Source organism: Mus pahari, chromosome 3 (assembly GCF_900095145.1).
Source record: "Mus pahari chromosome 3, PAHARI_EIJ_v1.1, whole genome shotgun sequence".
Lineage (NCBI taxonomy): Eukaryota > Metazoa > Chordata > Mammalia > Rodentia > Muridae > Mus > Mus pahari.
In genome coordinates this window covers 1,951,969-1,969,661 of record NC_034592.1, presented here as the reverse complement: position 1 = coordinate 1,969,661, position 17,693 = coordinate 1,951,969, and the positions used below count along the sequence as shown (strand labels likewise).

Genomic DNA, 17,693 nt, shown 5'->3' with positions numbered 1-17,693 from the left:
AAAGAAAGAAAGAAAGAAAGAAAGAAAGAAAGAAAGAAAGAAAGAAAGAAAGAAAGAAAGAAAGAAAGAAAGGAAGGAAGAAAGGAAGAAAGAAAATGAAATGTGAAATTAAAAGAATCACATATATACTACTCAGGACAATGGTTGACAGAGACCATAAATTTCAGCTTCTATTGTAACTGAGTTTCTGTCTTTCCCACTAGACTATATGTTCCTTAAGGGAATGTGTCTACTATAAGCAATGAATAAAATGTATGTTGAGTGTAGTGCATGGCAAACAGTCAACTGTCGACAAAATACAGTTGTGATTTGTCACTTACTGCATTATCCATTATCAGATACCCAGCAAGTTTTTCTTTAGTTCCATATGTTCATTTAAACACAATTTTAAAATCTTTTAATTTTGACCCATTCCTAGTTAGATCTTAGATTCTGATATGACTACTATACATGTCTGCAAGTTATAAATAAACTTGGTCAGAGACAGCCTTTATTATTTATATGTTTTTTTCATGACTTGTTAAACACAACACACAGGTAAGTTGATAACTTTACATTCTTTGAAGAAACTCTCTACCAGCTGAGAGGCAAGTTCAGAAAGAAGTCGTAAGCACAGTGTTCCTAAGCATTGCACTCTTCCATTCCTATCGTTGAGAGCCACTCGCTAACGGAGATACTTCTCGTTCACTAGGTCAGCAGTGCTAGTCCTTTCCACTACACCAAGTGCTAACAGAGCTGCAGCATGAGTCAGTGGAAAGTGTGACTTCCACAGCAGCCTTGCATAATAGTCTTCTGTCTATGAATAAAAACACGTATTTAGAAAAATCTTTTTATCTTCAAAAGCGTTGCTAAATGTGCTCTAATAAAATCTAGTCTGATGAAACCATAGCAAGGACCTCAGCAGCTAAGCTAAGGAGACCCTGCAGTTGGATGTATATTATTTGTTCTTCATTAAACACATCTTTACAGCTTCTAATGACAACCTTTGCAGAAATAGTAAAACACAGTCACAAACCTTTCATATTCTACTTTCTATGCAATTAGCTGAAAGAATAATAACTAAAATAAGAATGGTTCTCGAATGTACCTATAGGAAAACCTTACTTCAGTCTAGATTTTCTACATTTGAAATAACTTGAGCAAGAGAATAATGTAATTTCTATACCAACCAACAATAAATACTTTGCCACTGTCCATTTTATTTCCTGCCTCATGAAGTCTGATCTAAACATAAGTGCATCTAGTGAATGCTCTCAGAAAGCAGGCAAGAGCAGGTGGTATAAAAACACTGGGCTGAATTATCCAGTCTGTGGTGTCCCTTCTCCAGTGACTCTCAGAATCAGTTCCTTCACATGTAAAATGAAGGGCTTACACTGGGAACCTCTGAAGTTGCTCCCATAACTATCAAGACTCTAGACTAATGACAGAGGCTCCTGTCGCACACATCACTGACGTTCCCTTCCCTTATGGGGCCACCCCAACTGTGATGTGACAACTGCTCACACTTGCACTACTTGTGCTCCAGAGAGTGCTTCTCAACTTCCGTGCAAAACAGAAAACATCTGCAGGTCTGCTTAACGGAGACAATGAGTCCACAGGAGTGGAGTGGCATCTCAGAGGCTACACTCCTGATAATCCCTCCCGTGATCCTGATGATAATGGTCAATGAATCACAGTTCCAGTAACAAGTTCTTGAACAGGTATAGAAAATGCAATTCTAATTCTGCTCTGCATTTCCCTCCAGTGCATCTACTCTTTGATAAACATTGTCTCTGGTACCAATTTATACTACCTTGGATTGTTCTGCACAAAATCAATCATTAGTTTTAAATTTTCAAAATTACTAATAAAATCTAGGTATTAATTATGAATGAATAAAGATGTATCACCACAGACTTTTTTTTTAAAGCAAAAAGCTAATAATCCACTCGCTTCCATCTCTTAGATATCTTTCTAGGTCTTTACATCTCAAGAACACTCCGACTGGCCTGGGAAGAAAATCTAGACAAATGTATACAATTTCATATAACTGCTTAAAGTGGTCAACAGTCAGAAGGTATGCTCCTCACAGAAGGGCTGGTTCGTTCATAGTCGCACATAATTTGCTAGAACTTGTCCAATCCACTCAGCAGGCAATGAGAACACTCTAAAGTACTATGCCCTTTAGTCAGCCCACATTGGTTAAATAACCCTACGGATGGTTACCCAGAATAGAAAACACTGCAAAAGATGCCCCTTGACTTTTCCTGTATGACACAAATCAGAAATCCACTGCAAAAGAGACACAGTGGAGTGTGCAAGCAGAAAGCTAGCCTGCAGCAGTCAGTCTTTCACAAGGAAAGCAGAAGACTCAGGCTCTACTCAGCTCTTCTTATCACACATACGGGCCATTTCATTTGCTTCTTTTTCCACTGGCCACTCATATGGCCTCATTTTAAATAAAGGTATTCATAAATTTCTCAATAAAAAGACACACTAATTTTAAGCTATCATTCTTTGTATCTAAAGTTAACTGCATTAAAAGCATTTAACAAGACTGTCCATTATTACCTGAGCCAATGCAATTTTGTTATAGTCAAACTGAATAAAGAATTTGAACTATAACACATTAAAGCAGGGCTAGAGAAATGGCTCAGCAGTTAGGAGCACTGACTGCTCTTCCAGAGGTCCTGAGTTCAACTTCCAACAACCACATGGTGGCTCACAACCATCTGTAATGGGATCTGATGCCCTCTTCTGGTGTGTCTGCAGACATCCACAGTGTACTCACATACATAAAATAAATAAAACCATTAAAGCAATTGCTTTCTAATGGGAAAGTGGTGGGAAAGGCACACTAGTATTCTACTACAGCTTGTTTTGTGTGTGTGTGTGTGTGGGGGGGTCATCTCTAAATAAAATGTTATCCGCAAACCACGCTAGAGCACTAAAAGCTAACTATAAATTTAAAAAGAGAGAGAAATTTAAATAGACATAGCTACATTAGAAGAAAAATTAAACTATAACATACATAACTTCACAAAATACCTGAGAGCCAATAGCTGGGAATGTTACACCTTGTTCCTTAAGGTTCTTGATCATTGCCGATATCAAACTAAGCTGTGGATCATTCTTAAATTCATCTGTCCATTCAACCATAAGAGCCTTTAATTTTTCACATACTTTAGGATGACCCTAAGGAACAAGAAAGAAAAAATAATCATAAAGCACCAGTTTTATGGTACAGTTAATTTTCTACTACAGTAGACTATACATGTGGAAAAAAACCTACATCTATAAATTAACATTAACTTTCTTACCATAAAAAAATATATTATTGCCTACATCTCACTTAACTGGTACATTAAATGTATAATAACTTATTTTGGAGATCAGAACAACAGGACTTTTCAGTGTAATTATATACATCTACACAACAAAGAAAAATTACATATTTCCATTGCTATTTGTATTCCATTGCCATTTATATTTTTAAAAAACTGCAAGGCGAATATAAACCACTAACAAGTGCTAACGTGAGCTGATATCCCTGAAACTGAGTGCTTCTTAGTTTAGAATCACAACCAGTCCAGTCTTGACTTGGGGACAGTTCCCAGTAAGAACTTCTCTGCCACGATATTAGGGGCAACTCCATCTAAAGGTCTAGCCCAACATAATAGTAATACAGTAGGATAGCCAGTCATGTAGTATCCCTGATTATATAAGATGAAGATTTAAGAGGACCTTAAATTCTAGCAGTTTCCTCTGAAGGATTCTACATTAGGGAAATGCCTTCATGGGTACAAAAATGGTACCAAAAAAAGGAACCTAGAAGTACACTGGTATTTCATTACATTAAATAATAGAGAGCTACTTGAAGCAATTCCACTAAAATCAGGGACAAGACAGGGCTGCCCACCCTCCCGATATCGATTCAATATAGTACCTGAAGATCTAGCTAGAGCAATTAAGACAACAAAGTGAGATCAAAGGGGATACAAATTAGCAAAGAAGTAGTCAAGGTATCATTATTTACAAATGATATGATAGTATACATATATAAACAACCCCAAAAATTCTACCAGACAACTTCTACAGCTGATAAACAACTTCAGCAAAGTGGCTGGATATAAAATTAACTCAAACAAATCAGTAGCCTTCCTTTATACAAATGATAAATGGGCTGAGGAAAGAACCAGGGAAATGACTCCCTTCACAATAGCTACAAATACTATAAAATATCTTGGGGTAACCAGGAATGTATCTTTTCTTATCAAATAAAAACACAGAAAAATCCTAAACCTACTACAGTGTGGCCTGCAGAAGAACCCATAAAGAAGTTCATGTGGATCTGTAGTCTTTTCAAGGAAACACAGTTCTTACAGTCTAGGAACACACACACACACACACACACACACACACACACACACATACACACATGTTCTTTGGAATTTAAAATGGTTAGAACTTAGCAATAAAAAACACAAAGAAAGACGACTTCTTGATTTCTGGACATAATGTTCCTTACCTTATTTAATACGTTGCTTACTTCACTAGCAAAATCTCTTGAACATACTTCTAAGTGAAAAATTTTGCCACAGTTTGATACACATGCTCCTAGAAGCTGTAATAATAGAGTGAGGAATTAAAAGGGTTCAATGCTGAAAGATAATCAAGTAGTGCTGCTTACTTTAAATGAAGCTACTTACAGTTAAAGCTTGCATAGCAACATGGGGGTCTTTATGGTTCACTCTTCTCATAATAGAACGAAGACAATCTTTAGGTCTAAAAAATGAGAAGTTTAACAATAATACATCTAGGTCCTTCCAATTAATGTATAAAAGAGAAGATATTATACAAGGGTTTGATTATTAATGACATCTGCAAACAATATGCTAGGTCCTTTAAGCTTTCCAAAGGTAACACATTTTCTTGCTTAGTACACATAGATGAAACATTTCTAGCTAATTCTGCATTAAGAACTGTGGGTAAATGGAAGAAAGGCTAAGACATTTCAAGTTTGACAAAATAAATGAAGCAAGATTTATATTCCTACTATAAACAATTACACAATTAGAAAATACATATGAAACATGTATTGAGCAATGTCACCCCATATTTTTGGTAGTGACGGGAGCTTCCTCTGGTCCCGGCCCATGCAGAGCCTGCTTGACTTGCTCCTTACAACTGTGAGCAAGGGAAAGGTGATGATCAAAAGCAGACAGGTCCAAGGAGATGCAACAGGAACTGGTGAAGTAATACAATCAGGCAAGGAGAATAATCATGGGGTAGGAAAGGATGCTACAGCCTAAGTCTTATTTACAGTAATGCAGGAGTGACCATGGTCTTCCTAATGAGGAACAAGTGCAGACAGGGATAGGAGGTGTAACCCACCATGAGAAGGAAGCACTGTGTCATGGAGTTATGGCATAAGAAACACATACTGCAGCTATTTTTATTATATTTGTACCAGGGCTAAATGGCCAATTTTCTGCTCCAAGCTGCTGAAAATGACTGTGTCACAAACTCAGAGACCAACCCAAAGAGAACTTTAGACTAACTACCAGATAATAGAAACAGAAAGCATCAGGCATCCAGACCAACATTTAGTTCTTGGAATTTTTATTATGGGCAGCACTTCTGGTTATGTAAAGCAATGAAGGAAACAGCTGGCCTTTGTTTTCCATTTCTGAGGTGCTAGAGACTGATCATAGGACTTTCATGATAGAGAGAAGCACTCTATCACTGAGATACATCCCAGTCTACATTTGTATTTACTTTCTATTCTATATTTCTCTGCTTCATTTTTTTTCTCTCAATCTATTATTTTAAAAGTACTGTAAATGAAAAGATAAGCGGATGTGCACGTAGGTCAATGACAGTGCTCCACATGGCCTGAATCTGATCCCATCCCTGCAAATTATTTAATTAATAAATATATATTGAGGTGTTTGGGGACATCAGACTAGACAGTAGTGAATAATAATTCACAAAAGGAAACAAATTAGATAAGCCACAAGTTTGTTTCAACGTTCCACCTCCAGATAGATGCTCTCCACACTTTAGTGCACACTTTTACTTAAACACAGTTTGTAGATCACAGAAAAAGGAAGGTGATTCTGAAAATAGAATGCACCACTGAATCAAGCAGAAATGTATTAAAAACCAGTACGTCTATGAAATCTAGAAATCATAGGATGGAATAGAAGGTAATGTAACAAGAAAGAATTCCAGAATTTGAGAGATGATCTAGTCCAAAGTGCACCTGCCACATGTGCAGGAAGCCTTGACCTCAATGACCCAGCAAGCATAGCAAATGTGCTGAAGTCTAAGGGCCTGTCTAGAAAACAAGGTAGAGAGTGACTAGAGAAGATACCTGACACCAACTTCTGGCCTCCACATGCATGCCCACACGTATACATCCTACACATGTGAACACACATGTACAAAACACACACAAATTATAAAAAGTTAGAGAATTCATTTAAATAAACTAGATTTCTCAATTTGCTACAATGTGAGCTGCTTCACTCTGCCCCTACTCTGACAGACTGAAACCTATGAAACTTATGAACTTATGAAATTAGAAGGAAGTAAAATAGAAATATTCAGTATATGGTACTGCTGTGTTGTATAACAGGTAACTGACTATCAGCACTATTGATGCTGACTAGAAAAAAGTTTGAGTAAGTCCTCAGGGTGCTTAATAAATACCAAACCAGACCAAAGACCTCAATGTGTAAGATGAAACAATATAGTGAAACAATCAGTATTGTGTGGTGACTTCTTACAAAGCTAAATACAGTCCTATTATATAAGAACAAACTCAAATTCCTAGGCATTTACTCAATAAATTAATAAAGGCTCCAAGAATTTAACATTTTTGGCAAAATATCAGATAAAATGACTATAGTTATCTTATGTTTCAGAAATGTTAAGATTGATTTACTAGCTAAATATATCATTAGCCAACTAAAGAATGACATAATTTCCAGCTTCCTCAAAGACAAAAGCAAAACAACTGATTAACAAAACAGCAGCAATTAGCCCTTATCGATTATAAAATTTCAATTAATGTGGATGATCAGTACTGTGTTAGCCAGTTTTATGTCAACTTGATACAAGCTAGGATCATTTAGGAAGAGGGAACCTCATTTGAAAATGTGTCCACCAAACTGGTCTGTGGGCAAGCCTGTGGTGCATTTTCTTAATTGAAGATTGTGCCGGTTTGAATAGGATTGGTCCCCATAGACTCATGTGTTTGAATGCTTGGTCCATGGGGAGTGGTGCTATTAGGTGTGGCCTTGATGGAATAGATGTAGCTTTCTTGGAGGGAGTATGCCACTAGAAGCTGGGCTTTGAGTTTCCTTCCTGTTGCCTGTATAGAATTCTCAGCTCCTTCTCCTCACCATGTCATTCTGCGTGCAGCCATGTTTCCCTCCATGGCAATAATGTACTAAACTGTAAATCAACCCCAATTAAATGCTTTCCTTGGGCTGGAGAGATGGCTCAGGGGTTAATCCCCATCTGCTCTTCTAGAGGTCCTGAGCTCAATTCCCAGTAACTCACAACTACCTGTAATGGGAACTGATGCCCTCTTATGGCATGCAAGTATACATGCAGATAGAGCACTTATATGGATGGATGGATGGATGGATGGAAGGAAGGAAGGAAGGAAGGAAGGAAGGAAGGAAGGAAGGAAGGAAGGAAGAGTTGCTATGGTCATGGTGTCTCTTCATCAAAATAGGAACCCTAACTAAGACAATGGTTAACGTGGAAGGGCCCAACTTACTGTTGGAAGGGCCTCCGCTGGGCAGTTGGCCCTTGATACTATAAGAAAGCAGGCTGAGCAAGCCATAGAAAACAAGCTAGTAAGCAGCACTCCTCCATGGCATCTGCCTTAGTTCTAACTCGAATGTGATGTGGAAGTATAAAAAAAAAAAAAAAAAAAAAAAAAACCTAAAATATCCCAGAGATATTTTAGTTCACTGTGTTTCATTGAAGAACTAGAAACCCTAATTAAGACATATACCTACTGTCACATGTATTAAATGAGCAACTAATAAAGCTAACACACAAAAGAAACTACTCTGAAACTTTGATTTCTAAACAAACAAAGGCTGTTCAGTTCATCATATGACCTACTTGGCATTCCTCAATACTGACTCATACACTGGAGCTGGAGCTAAAAAATCATGTGAGTAACAAGAATTCTGAAGTATTTTTCAAAACATTAAGTCTTAAGTTTAATATAATCAAATAGTTTGATTCATCTTTATAAAAAAATCATATAACCTACCTAGACAAATAGGTGGAAGTAAATAAGTAGTTTTTCAAAATTGATAGTTATTTAAAGTTATTAATTTATATTCATTAGTATATAAACTTTGTCAAAGTTATGATTATAATTAAAATTGATATTAAATTTGAAAATGTTTTTAATTAGTCCAATACTAATAGACATCTTAAAAAACACATTTCTAAGAATGACTGGCTATATTAGGGACTAAGCACAGAGTACACTTACAGAACAGTGTACACTATGCTTACAGTATATGAATGAAGAACAGACATTCATATTTGTGTAAAGACACAATGAAAAAAATGTAGAGGAAATTGCGTTTTACCTACATGAGGTGGGCATAAGAGACAGGGACAGGAGTAAAGATTTTTCAGTTTCCCTTTTGTAGGCAGGTATTCTGGTATATACTTAACAATCCCAGCACTTGAGCCAGGCTGAGGGAGGAAGATGAAGAGTAGAAGGCCATTCTGTATCCCAGTTTATTATTTTCCTAAAAAGAAACTTAATGGAATCAGAGGCAGCTCAGCAGGTAGGAGTACCTGTTATGCAAGACACTGTGGCAACAGAATAAGACATGACCACAATAGAGCAGGACATGGGATATCCTCCTCTGGTTTCTGCATGTGAACAGATATACACTTCACATGAGAAACAAACACACACATACATACATGCACACACTCAACTAAAACTCTGATTGAAAAAAGAAGCTTAATAATTTTCTATTACAGACTTGATGTGGTATCTTATAAACTGTTCCTACAATGTTAGTCCTTTGGGTATGTATCTGTTAAACTCTAGAATGGTTTAACATACATAAATTTCTTTGTAACAATTCAATGATAAAATATTATATCCCATAAAAGCAAAATTGGCTTAGGACTAGGCAAGTGGATCTTATGCTTACCAATTTCTGGAATTAGAGTATTACAGTACTGTAACAAAGCAGAAACACTTGTATACACATAAACACAAAACATACACACACACATACACATTCACAAATTCACTCATTCATTTATCACTGTGTAACCTAGGCAGACCCAGAACTCTCTATGTAATGTAGTCTGGCTTTGAATGCCATCAATCTTCCTGCTTCTGCCTTCTGAATACTGGGATTTCTCATAGGAGCCACCAACGCTGGCTCCCAAAAGAGTCTTACTCGAGCCAGGGAGAGAAATACACACATAGTTTTTAAATCTCAATAATACTGGAACAGTATCTCTAGTATTATTTAGATTTCCAAACCATTAACAAGGGCTCTAACAAGATGTCTCATGTATATAAGCAAATAAATGCTTCGAAATTAATGGTTTACAATGGTTTCAATTTGTGGGGCTGGACCTATTTGGGGGTTGTCTATCATATATTTACAATTCATAACAGCAGCAAAATTACAGTTATAAAATAGAAATGAAAGTAATTTTAGAGTTGGGGGTCACCACAACATAAGCACTAGGAAGGCTGAGAACAACTAGTTTAGAAGTACTAGAGACCAATACCTCTTCAGGGAGGAAAAAGGAGAAAAAAGGATGAAAGGAAAATAGAAAATACAAATGAACATGATCAAGTGAATAAGAGGGTCACCCCTCACCAAGATAAAATGATTTCCTAAGGAAATTCCTAGATTTAGTATAACCAATTCAAATTTCCAAACAGCAACTCAAGTGTTAATGATACCCTTTGAAAAACCATGTGGGTTATTTTTCTTTTTAAATGAGCATGTACCTAAACCAATTGGTACTGAATAAAACACAATACAGACAAAAGCACTCTGCTAGCTAAAATGAGTAAATTTCAAATATGTAAGAAAAACTGTCTAATGAATATGTCTGGTACAATATTAGCATACTAAAAAAAATAAAGTAACTTCCACATAACTACACACCACACAAAATTTCAAGCTGACTTTTAACTAGAAAAATAGGGAAATTTCTAATAATGAAAGGGAATGTATGATTGTGATTTTAGGCATTTGACCAAATTATTATAAAAGGTTCCTATAGGAAAACAATAACAAGGAACCCACCAAAGTAAAGAAGAAGAAGAAGAAGAAGAAGAAGAAGAAGAAGAAGAAGAAGAAGAAGAAGAAGAAGAAGAAGAAGAAGAAGAAGAAGAAGAAGAAGAAAAGGACAGACTTTCTAACCGTGATACTAGATAACGGCGTACTTTTAAATACACCAAACCAATCTTGTTTGGTACTCAGTCCTCAGTGTCACAAAATATGACTTTAATCAAAAATGTACACTTAACCAAGTACCAAGTACTATTTAAAACAGTACAAATTAACAAATCCCAATGTCATAACACCTATGAAAAGGAGAGGGTTTTATTCCTTTGTGGAAGACTAGAAAAGTACAGAAATCCCAGTAAGGGACGTTATTTGCTCAATGTGTCAAAGCACCCACAAAGCCAGACTCTAAACCTAGCATCCCTTCAGAGTCCATGCTTCCAAGCACTAAGTTATGTTTCTTTCCTCTACACAGTTTAAAACAACATCATCAACAACCAACATTTAGTCTACAACAAACTAAATAAGATGGGTGGTGGTGGCACATGCCTTTAATCCCAGCACTTGGGAGGCAGAAGCGGGTGGATCTCTGTGAGTTCAAGATCAGCTTGGTCTATACTAAGATCCAGGAATGCTAGGGCTAGGCAGAGAAACTCTATCTTAAAAAAAACAACACAAAACAAATGTACTAAGTAGATTCGCTACATAAATTACTAAAATACACAAATAAAAACGGATTTTTGGTTGGCTTTTTTTTTCCCTCCTTGTTTTGTGCTGGCGTTAAAAGCAGGGACTCCTATAGGTCAAGCCCACAGTCTACTGTAGAGAAATGAAATTTAAGGCCTGGGATTCATGCAACTTATGTCCAGAGAAATAGTTGTTTGTAAGCTTGGAAGCCTGAGGNGGAGAGCACAGTGAGACAAGCCTGGGCACGCCCAGGCAGGCCATTGTTGGAACATTCCTGGGACTGAACCAAATGTTCCGCTGACCCGCCCCTCAGGTCTCCTAGCATTCCTGCCTTTGCACGTATCATCCTGCAACTGTGTACCTTTAAATGAGCCAATCACGGGTAACCGCGCCAATTCTTGCTAGCCCCTCCCCCTCCCCCTATAAAAACCCCTAGCTTTCAGGCCACGAGGTTGGCACCTCTGCCTCCTGCATGAGGTACGTGCTGGNCCGGAGCTCCACCATTAAACTACCTCATGCTTTTACAACAAGAAGGCCTCTCGTGTTTCCTGGGAAATCCTGACTCCTGTGACTTCGGGGGGTCCCCGAAAATGGGGGTCCTACACTACCACTAAGCTATATCCTCAGCTATAGGATATTTTTGACAGTAATTTGAGGACCCAAAGAACCATTATACTATTCATTATACTATTGTCAATGAAGAAGATTAAAAAAAAAAAAAAATCTTTGAGAAAACTGATGGGTAAACAGAGTCTGGAAAGAAATGTCAATGGGGTGGGAAACGAGAGAACAAAATATTCTACATTTAGGGAATAAAGAAACCAATCAATAATAGGTTTTAACCCTGTTAAAACCAACAACTTCACTGGAACCCCAGCAATTAACTGCACTGAAATCAATGTCATGTAGGAAAGAAATAAACAGAAGGCAAGAAAGAGTAAGGTGAACATTTTTGTATGGCAACTGATTCAGACACAAAAAGAGACAGATTTAGACAAAAGAGAAAGCAGGTTAATTTACCACTGCAGACAACACACTGCTTGCTGCTTGCTCTTCAGCTCAATTTCTCCTTAAAAGAGTTCTGGACCCCACCCCTCCATCCTCACCCTGAGTAGCAGGACTCTTCCCATGTTAATTAAGACAATCTCCATAGAATGCCCACAGGCAAACCAATGTAGACAATCCTCACTGAACATCTCTTCTCAGGTGAGTCTACATTGTGTCAAGCTAACAATTAAAGCTAAACATTCAGCTCAATGAGGAATGTCCCAAATAAAATGGGTCAAATGAAAAGTGAAGAGGAATGTCTAACTGATACACAATAGTAACTCAAATTTCAGTTAAATTAATGAGCTAGACCAGAGAACACAGTCTTAATACAAAGTTAAAAAATCAAAGTGGTAGTGAGCCCAGGAGATGTTTCCATGGGTTAAAAAATATTGCCATAGAAGCCTGAGGAACTGAGTTCAATCCCTGGAGCCCATGTAAAGGTGAATGGAGAGAACTGACTCTTCAAAGTTGTCTTCTGAAGTCCATGTGTAAGTTGTGGCATGCATGTACCCATGTACACGTGTATACACACGCACAGACACACACAACTAAAATTAAATTTAAATTTAAAAAAAAAAAATGTAAGTGATTCGACAGAGGACATATTTCAGAGAATCTTGTGGAACCAAATAAAAGCAGCAAACCAGAGGCTGAAAGCTCTGGAGTAAAGGCCCTGGCCCTGGCCCTAAACTCCCTGTCTAGCCAGGCTTATGGATTATGGAAATCTTGGTACATGGACATTTTGAAAGAGACTGTGAAGACTTCATGACAGAACTGAGTAATGGCTAGGACTGTAGGATTACCACTGGAAGAATGGAGAACAAACCTGACACCACTTCTGAACGATTCCTAAATAAGACATTTGTGTGTCAAACCATGCCAACGATACTGCTCTTAGCTGAATGTTCTTAGACCAGAAACTGAGGAAATCATTAATATCCACATCAGTTAATCCACTCTGAAATGTTTGGAAAGTCTAAGATTCTATTTTGCTTATCTTTTAATCATCATTAATTATTTGAAAGATGTGAAAAAATTCAAACAAATGATGAAAGCTGATAACTTAATTAGTGACTCTGCTGTGAGTGAAAAAAATGGACTTCAAAAAGAAAACAATACAACAAGAGAGTAATCAAGCTCCCATTTCTAACAGTCACCCTCACGGCCACAGTGGTCATAGTAGTTGTTTTTCTCAACACTGAGACAGATTTGGACTAGATGCAGTTTAAGGACTTATTCTGGCTATAGTTCAAGAAGGGATACTGTTCTTATGGTGTGGAAAACAGTGATAGGAACACCAGGCAGCTGATTACACTGTATCAGGAACTCAGGAAGAGAGGGGACAGGATGCAGGGTCAGAGATAATCCCTCAAGGGACATTCCCTGTGACCCATTCCTCCAACAGGTTCTACAGCAGCCCTAAACAGCACCACCAACTGGAGCCTAAGAGGGTTATTTCACATTCGAACCACAAGAGAGGGTAATCTAAACAGGACAACTCTTCAAATCTTTCTAGTAAAAACATTCTCTTTTTAAACTAAACTAATTTAGAACTGTAACATACTTTACTTTTCTAATTTTTCTTAATTATAAGGAGGATGAACAAAAACTCTTGAATCTTTGAACACTCACCCTGTACGAGATTGGCCAACCTTATCACAAATATCCAAGATGAGGCCCCAGTCCTCAGCAGTATTCAACTCACTAGTTGCTTTCTCTGTAGATTAGAAAAGAAAACTGTTATAAAATGTTATCACATTCAAATCACCAAGCTGTAACATAATTAAATCTCAACATCAAACCCAAATAGTTGCCAGCACTATTTTTAATCCAATTTTGATGTCAATCTTTCAAAGGGACAGGTTCAATCTATCCCAAGTCTTCCCTATTAACCCTTCAGTTGCTCTTTACTTCACTTGAAAGCCATTGATCTTTCTTCATTCAAACCTCCTCTCTATCTGCAAATAGACTACATAAAGAAATATTTTTATTTTCAGAAAATTCCTAGTCTTACTTGGCAACGAAAGGAACATGGACTAAGCACTGACACATACATGTACACCCATTCACATGCACAGTAAAAATCAGTCAAAAACTTGGTATATTATTAAAGATATCAACAGAGACAGGCAGATTGAATTTAAAAAACAAGGGCAAGATAAACATAGCAAGCTTTCTTAGCAGCGAAAGTTTTCTAGCAATACAGACATACAGGGTGGCCTATTTAGAAGACATAAGAAAGGAATAACAAAGCCTTAAGAACAAGGCTGTTTTATACTACTATGTACGTTACAAGAAACTTCGCTCCAGAAATGAAAAAACACCAAGAGAACTGAAAAGGAATAGATGGCAGCTACAGTGACACACACCTGTAATCTGAACACTTAAGAGGCAGATTAGGTGGATCTCAGGATTCAAGGCCAATCTGGTCTACACAGGAAAATTCCTGGCCAGGCAGAGCTACATAGGTGAGCTCATCTCTCAAAATAAGAAATAAACTGTAAAGAGGAATGAATAGAAGCTGATTAAAATATAGGTTGGTGACTACTTGCCTTCCTCATGCAAAAGAGATAGCAACTACTAATAAGAGAAAGAGAAGTTTGCTCTCTGAAGATTAAACAAAGCTTTTCTGGACTAGTAGTCACCAGAATAATAGAGATGGACACAAAAAATAAAGGAAGTATTAATTCTTAACCAGCATGTAAGGAGAAAGAATGCCATCTCTTCATTCCACCAAGCAAAAAGCTGAGAGAACTGAAAATGTAGCTCTTTCTAGATCGATCCTTTAGAAAAGGGAACTTACCACCAACTGCTGATCCCAAAACTATAAAGACAGCAAAAGAAAGAATGTTACACATTCATCTATCTCCGTAAGAACCAACAACAAGCTGAAGGATACACTGATGGAGTCTCAGTGAGGACAAGTACCTACTTAAACTAGCTCAGAGGTTAAGAGCACGACTGCTTTTCCAGAGGTCCTGAGTTCAATTCCCAGCAACCACATGATGGGATCTGATACCCTCTTCTGGTGTGTCTGAAGACATTCACAGTGTACTCATATATATAAAATAAATAATAAATAAATAACAAACAAACAAATAAATAAAAAACTAAAACAAAATGTGGAGGATTAAGGAAGAGACTTCATAGTGAACTGACCACCAGAAAAATTTACTAAGATAAAAATCAAGGTCAAGATCTTATCAGCATTTTCAGGGTGTGTTTTTGTTTTTTGTTGTGTGTTTTGTTTTTTTTTTAAGTATTAACCAGGGGCAGTCAGCCAAGGATTATCAGCTGAGAGAGTATTCTAACGTGAAAGTAAGGAAAACACAAATGGGAGAAAGAAATGAGAGGAGAAATAGAAGGTTAAACAGAAGTTATGTTCAAAGGTCAAATCTACACACATGCACATAGTAGCTAGTCCTGACTAGATCACTGTGGTAAAATAATGTAATACCATCATGATCTTCACCAACAGATTTAATTTTTTAGCCTGACACAGATCAACCAATAATACTAAGATTCTTCTTTTTAGTACTTGGTCTTAATTAGGTTAACAATAAAACTCCTGGCTTCCTTCTCTTCCTCAGTGCTGAGCTAATTCAAGAACATTCCCTGTTCAACAGGTAAAGGAGGTGTTGACAAATTTAACAGCAGAAAATTCTTTGCAATCTTACAAAATGATCCATACCAGAGCTCTCAGGGTCATAGCATTGCTCATCAAGTTAGTCTCTAGCCCTGGACATCTAGAATAAACACCTTGCAAGAAAGGCATTAACCCACAGGTACACACAGTAACTCTGCCTCACTGTCTCTATCACCAATGTGGTATTGTAACAATGAACACCTGAGACTGGGAGACTTCACAGTCGGTTTTAACACACTGGTCCCATAATTTCATGTAACAGGAAGCCATGGAATTTTAGGATAGGCTCATGTTAAAATATAAACAGCTGCTCATTTATACAGGAACTAATCCAGCTACACTCATCTCTTCTGCTAACCCAAACACTTCCCTCTAAGTTCCACCTTTTGAATGTCCATCACTACTCAACAGTGCCATAGTGGGCACCAAGTTTCCAACTCATGAACCTGAGGGGCATACTCAAACTATAATAATGCTACATAATCTTTTAATATGGAAAATAACAAAAGCAAGCTATTCATTAATATGTAAGAATACACAATTTTCAAAACACGTTTGATTTCACTTAAATGATACCTCAAAACAAAGGCCTCACATGCAATTTTTTTAAATTTTTTCCATGCACCTCAGCCTCTCCTACCCCATAATCAAAGCCATAAAACTAGATTTCTTCTTTCCAAGGCTGCATTTTAGAAACTAAACACCATCCTTTCCACAGTCAGCTGTAAAAACTAGGATTAGACTACTCTTTCCCTGCTTTTCTGTCTAGGAGCTGACCGTCAACAATTAAGGCCATCATTCCAGAGGTGTCCTGCCTCACACTCAGAGGAACTGCTACAGCAAAGAGGAGAATCATCTCAAGAGTTAGGTCTTGGTAGCTTTCTCCACTCACTCCACTACCATTAGCTCACAGTCTTTATGGTCAACCACTTTTCTACATAGCTGTGCAAATATTGAATTTTAGCATAAAGTCAACAGAACACCCCAGATGTCTGAGACTTCAGTAACATGGCTCCCATGTCAAGAAAAACTATTATCACATCAATTTATTATGTTTATCTCCTGTTAACCTACTTTGATTTTTTTTTTAAGCAACCCTTGGATTCACTACAGTGCAGGCTAGCCCTGAATGTATAATCTTCCTGCTTCACCCACCCTAATGACAAGAAAACGAATAAGCACCACCATATCCAGTTTAATCTGTTTTGATACAAGGGACACAAGCCATGATACTATCTTAGAAACAGGATTACCTATGCCTTCTCTACATTGCTAAGTTGATTTTACAGAAAATTACAAAATCTAAGTATATACTCAAGAAAATAAAATGGAGTTCTAGCCCATTCCAGGTCACATCTGAAGCGGCTTTCAACTACAATAACAAAGGAACTAAAAGAGACCTAAAATAAAATAGGAAAAGTATCACAAAATGATGGTAATCAACAAAATTTAAAAGAAAAGAGTGGTGAGGAAGAAAGAAAAGAAATCAAAAAGGATGTTGGACCATTGAGAAACTTAAAAGAAATGGAAACATCTCTTTTCTTTCTACTTAAGGGAGAAACATAAAGTAATTAAAACAAAAACGGATTAATGATGAATCCAGGATGGTTCTATTTTTTTCTTTCAATGTTTTATTAGATATTTTCTTCATTTACAATTCAAATGCTATACCAAAAGTCCCCTATATCCTCCCCCTGCCCTGCTCCCCAACCCACCCACTCCAGCTTCCTGGTCCTGGCATTCCCCTGCATTGGGGCATATGATCTTTGCAAGACCAAGGGCCTCTCCTCCCATTGATGGCCCATTAGGCCATCTTCTGTTACATATGCAGCTAGAGACAAGACCTCAGGAGGTACTGGTTAATTCATATTGCTGTTCCTCCTATAGGGATACAGACCCCTTCAGCTCCTTAGGTACTATCTCTAGCTCCTTCATTGGGGGCCCTGTGCTCCATCCAATAGATAGATGACTGTGAGCATCCACTTCTGTATTTGCCAGGCACTGGCATAGCCTCACAA

At 37.4% G+C, this 17,693-nt stretch overlaps 1 protein-coding gene across 1 annotated transcript in view; it reads right to left on the bottom strand.

Annotated features, from left to right (window-relative positions):
* The window catches only part of Stam (signal transducing adaptor molecule), a 50,823-nt gene that overhangs the window by 22,066 nt on the left and 11,064 nt on the right, over positions 1 to 17,693 (bottom strand). The window contains exons 2-5 of the mRNA XM_021192070.2: positions 13,662 to 13,746; positions 4,689 to 4,764; positions 4,508 to 4,603; positions 3,028 to 3,174 (exon numbers count right to left, since the gene is read on the bottom strand). Coding sequence (XP_021047729.1) covers positions 3,028 to 3,174; positions 4,508 to 4,603; positions 4,689 to 4,764; positions 13,662 to 13,746 — 404 coding nt within the window. The remainder of the gene's footprint in view (positions 1 to 3,027; positions 3,175 to 4,507; positions 4,604 to 4,688; positions 4,765 to 13,661; positions 13,747 to 17,693) is intronic.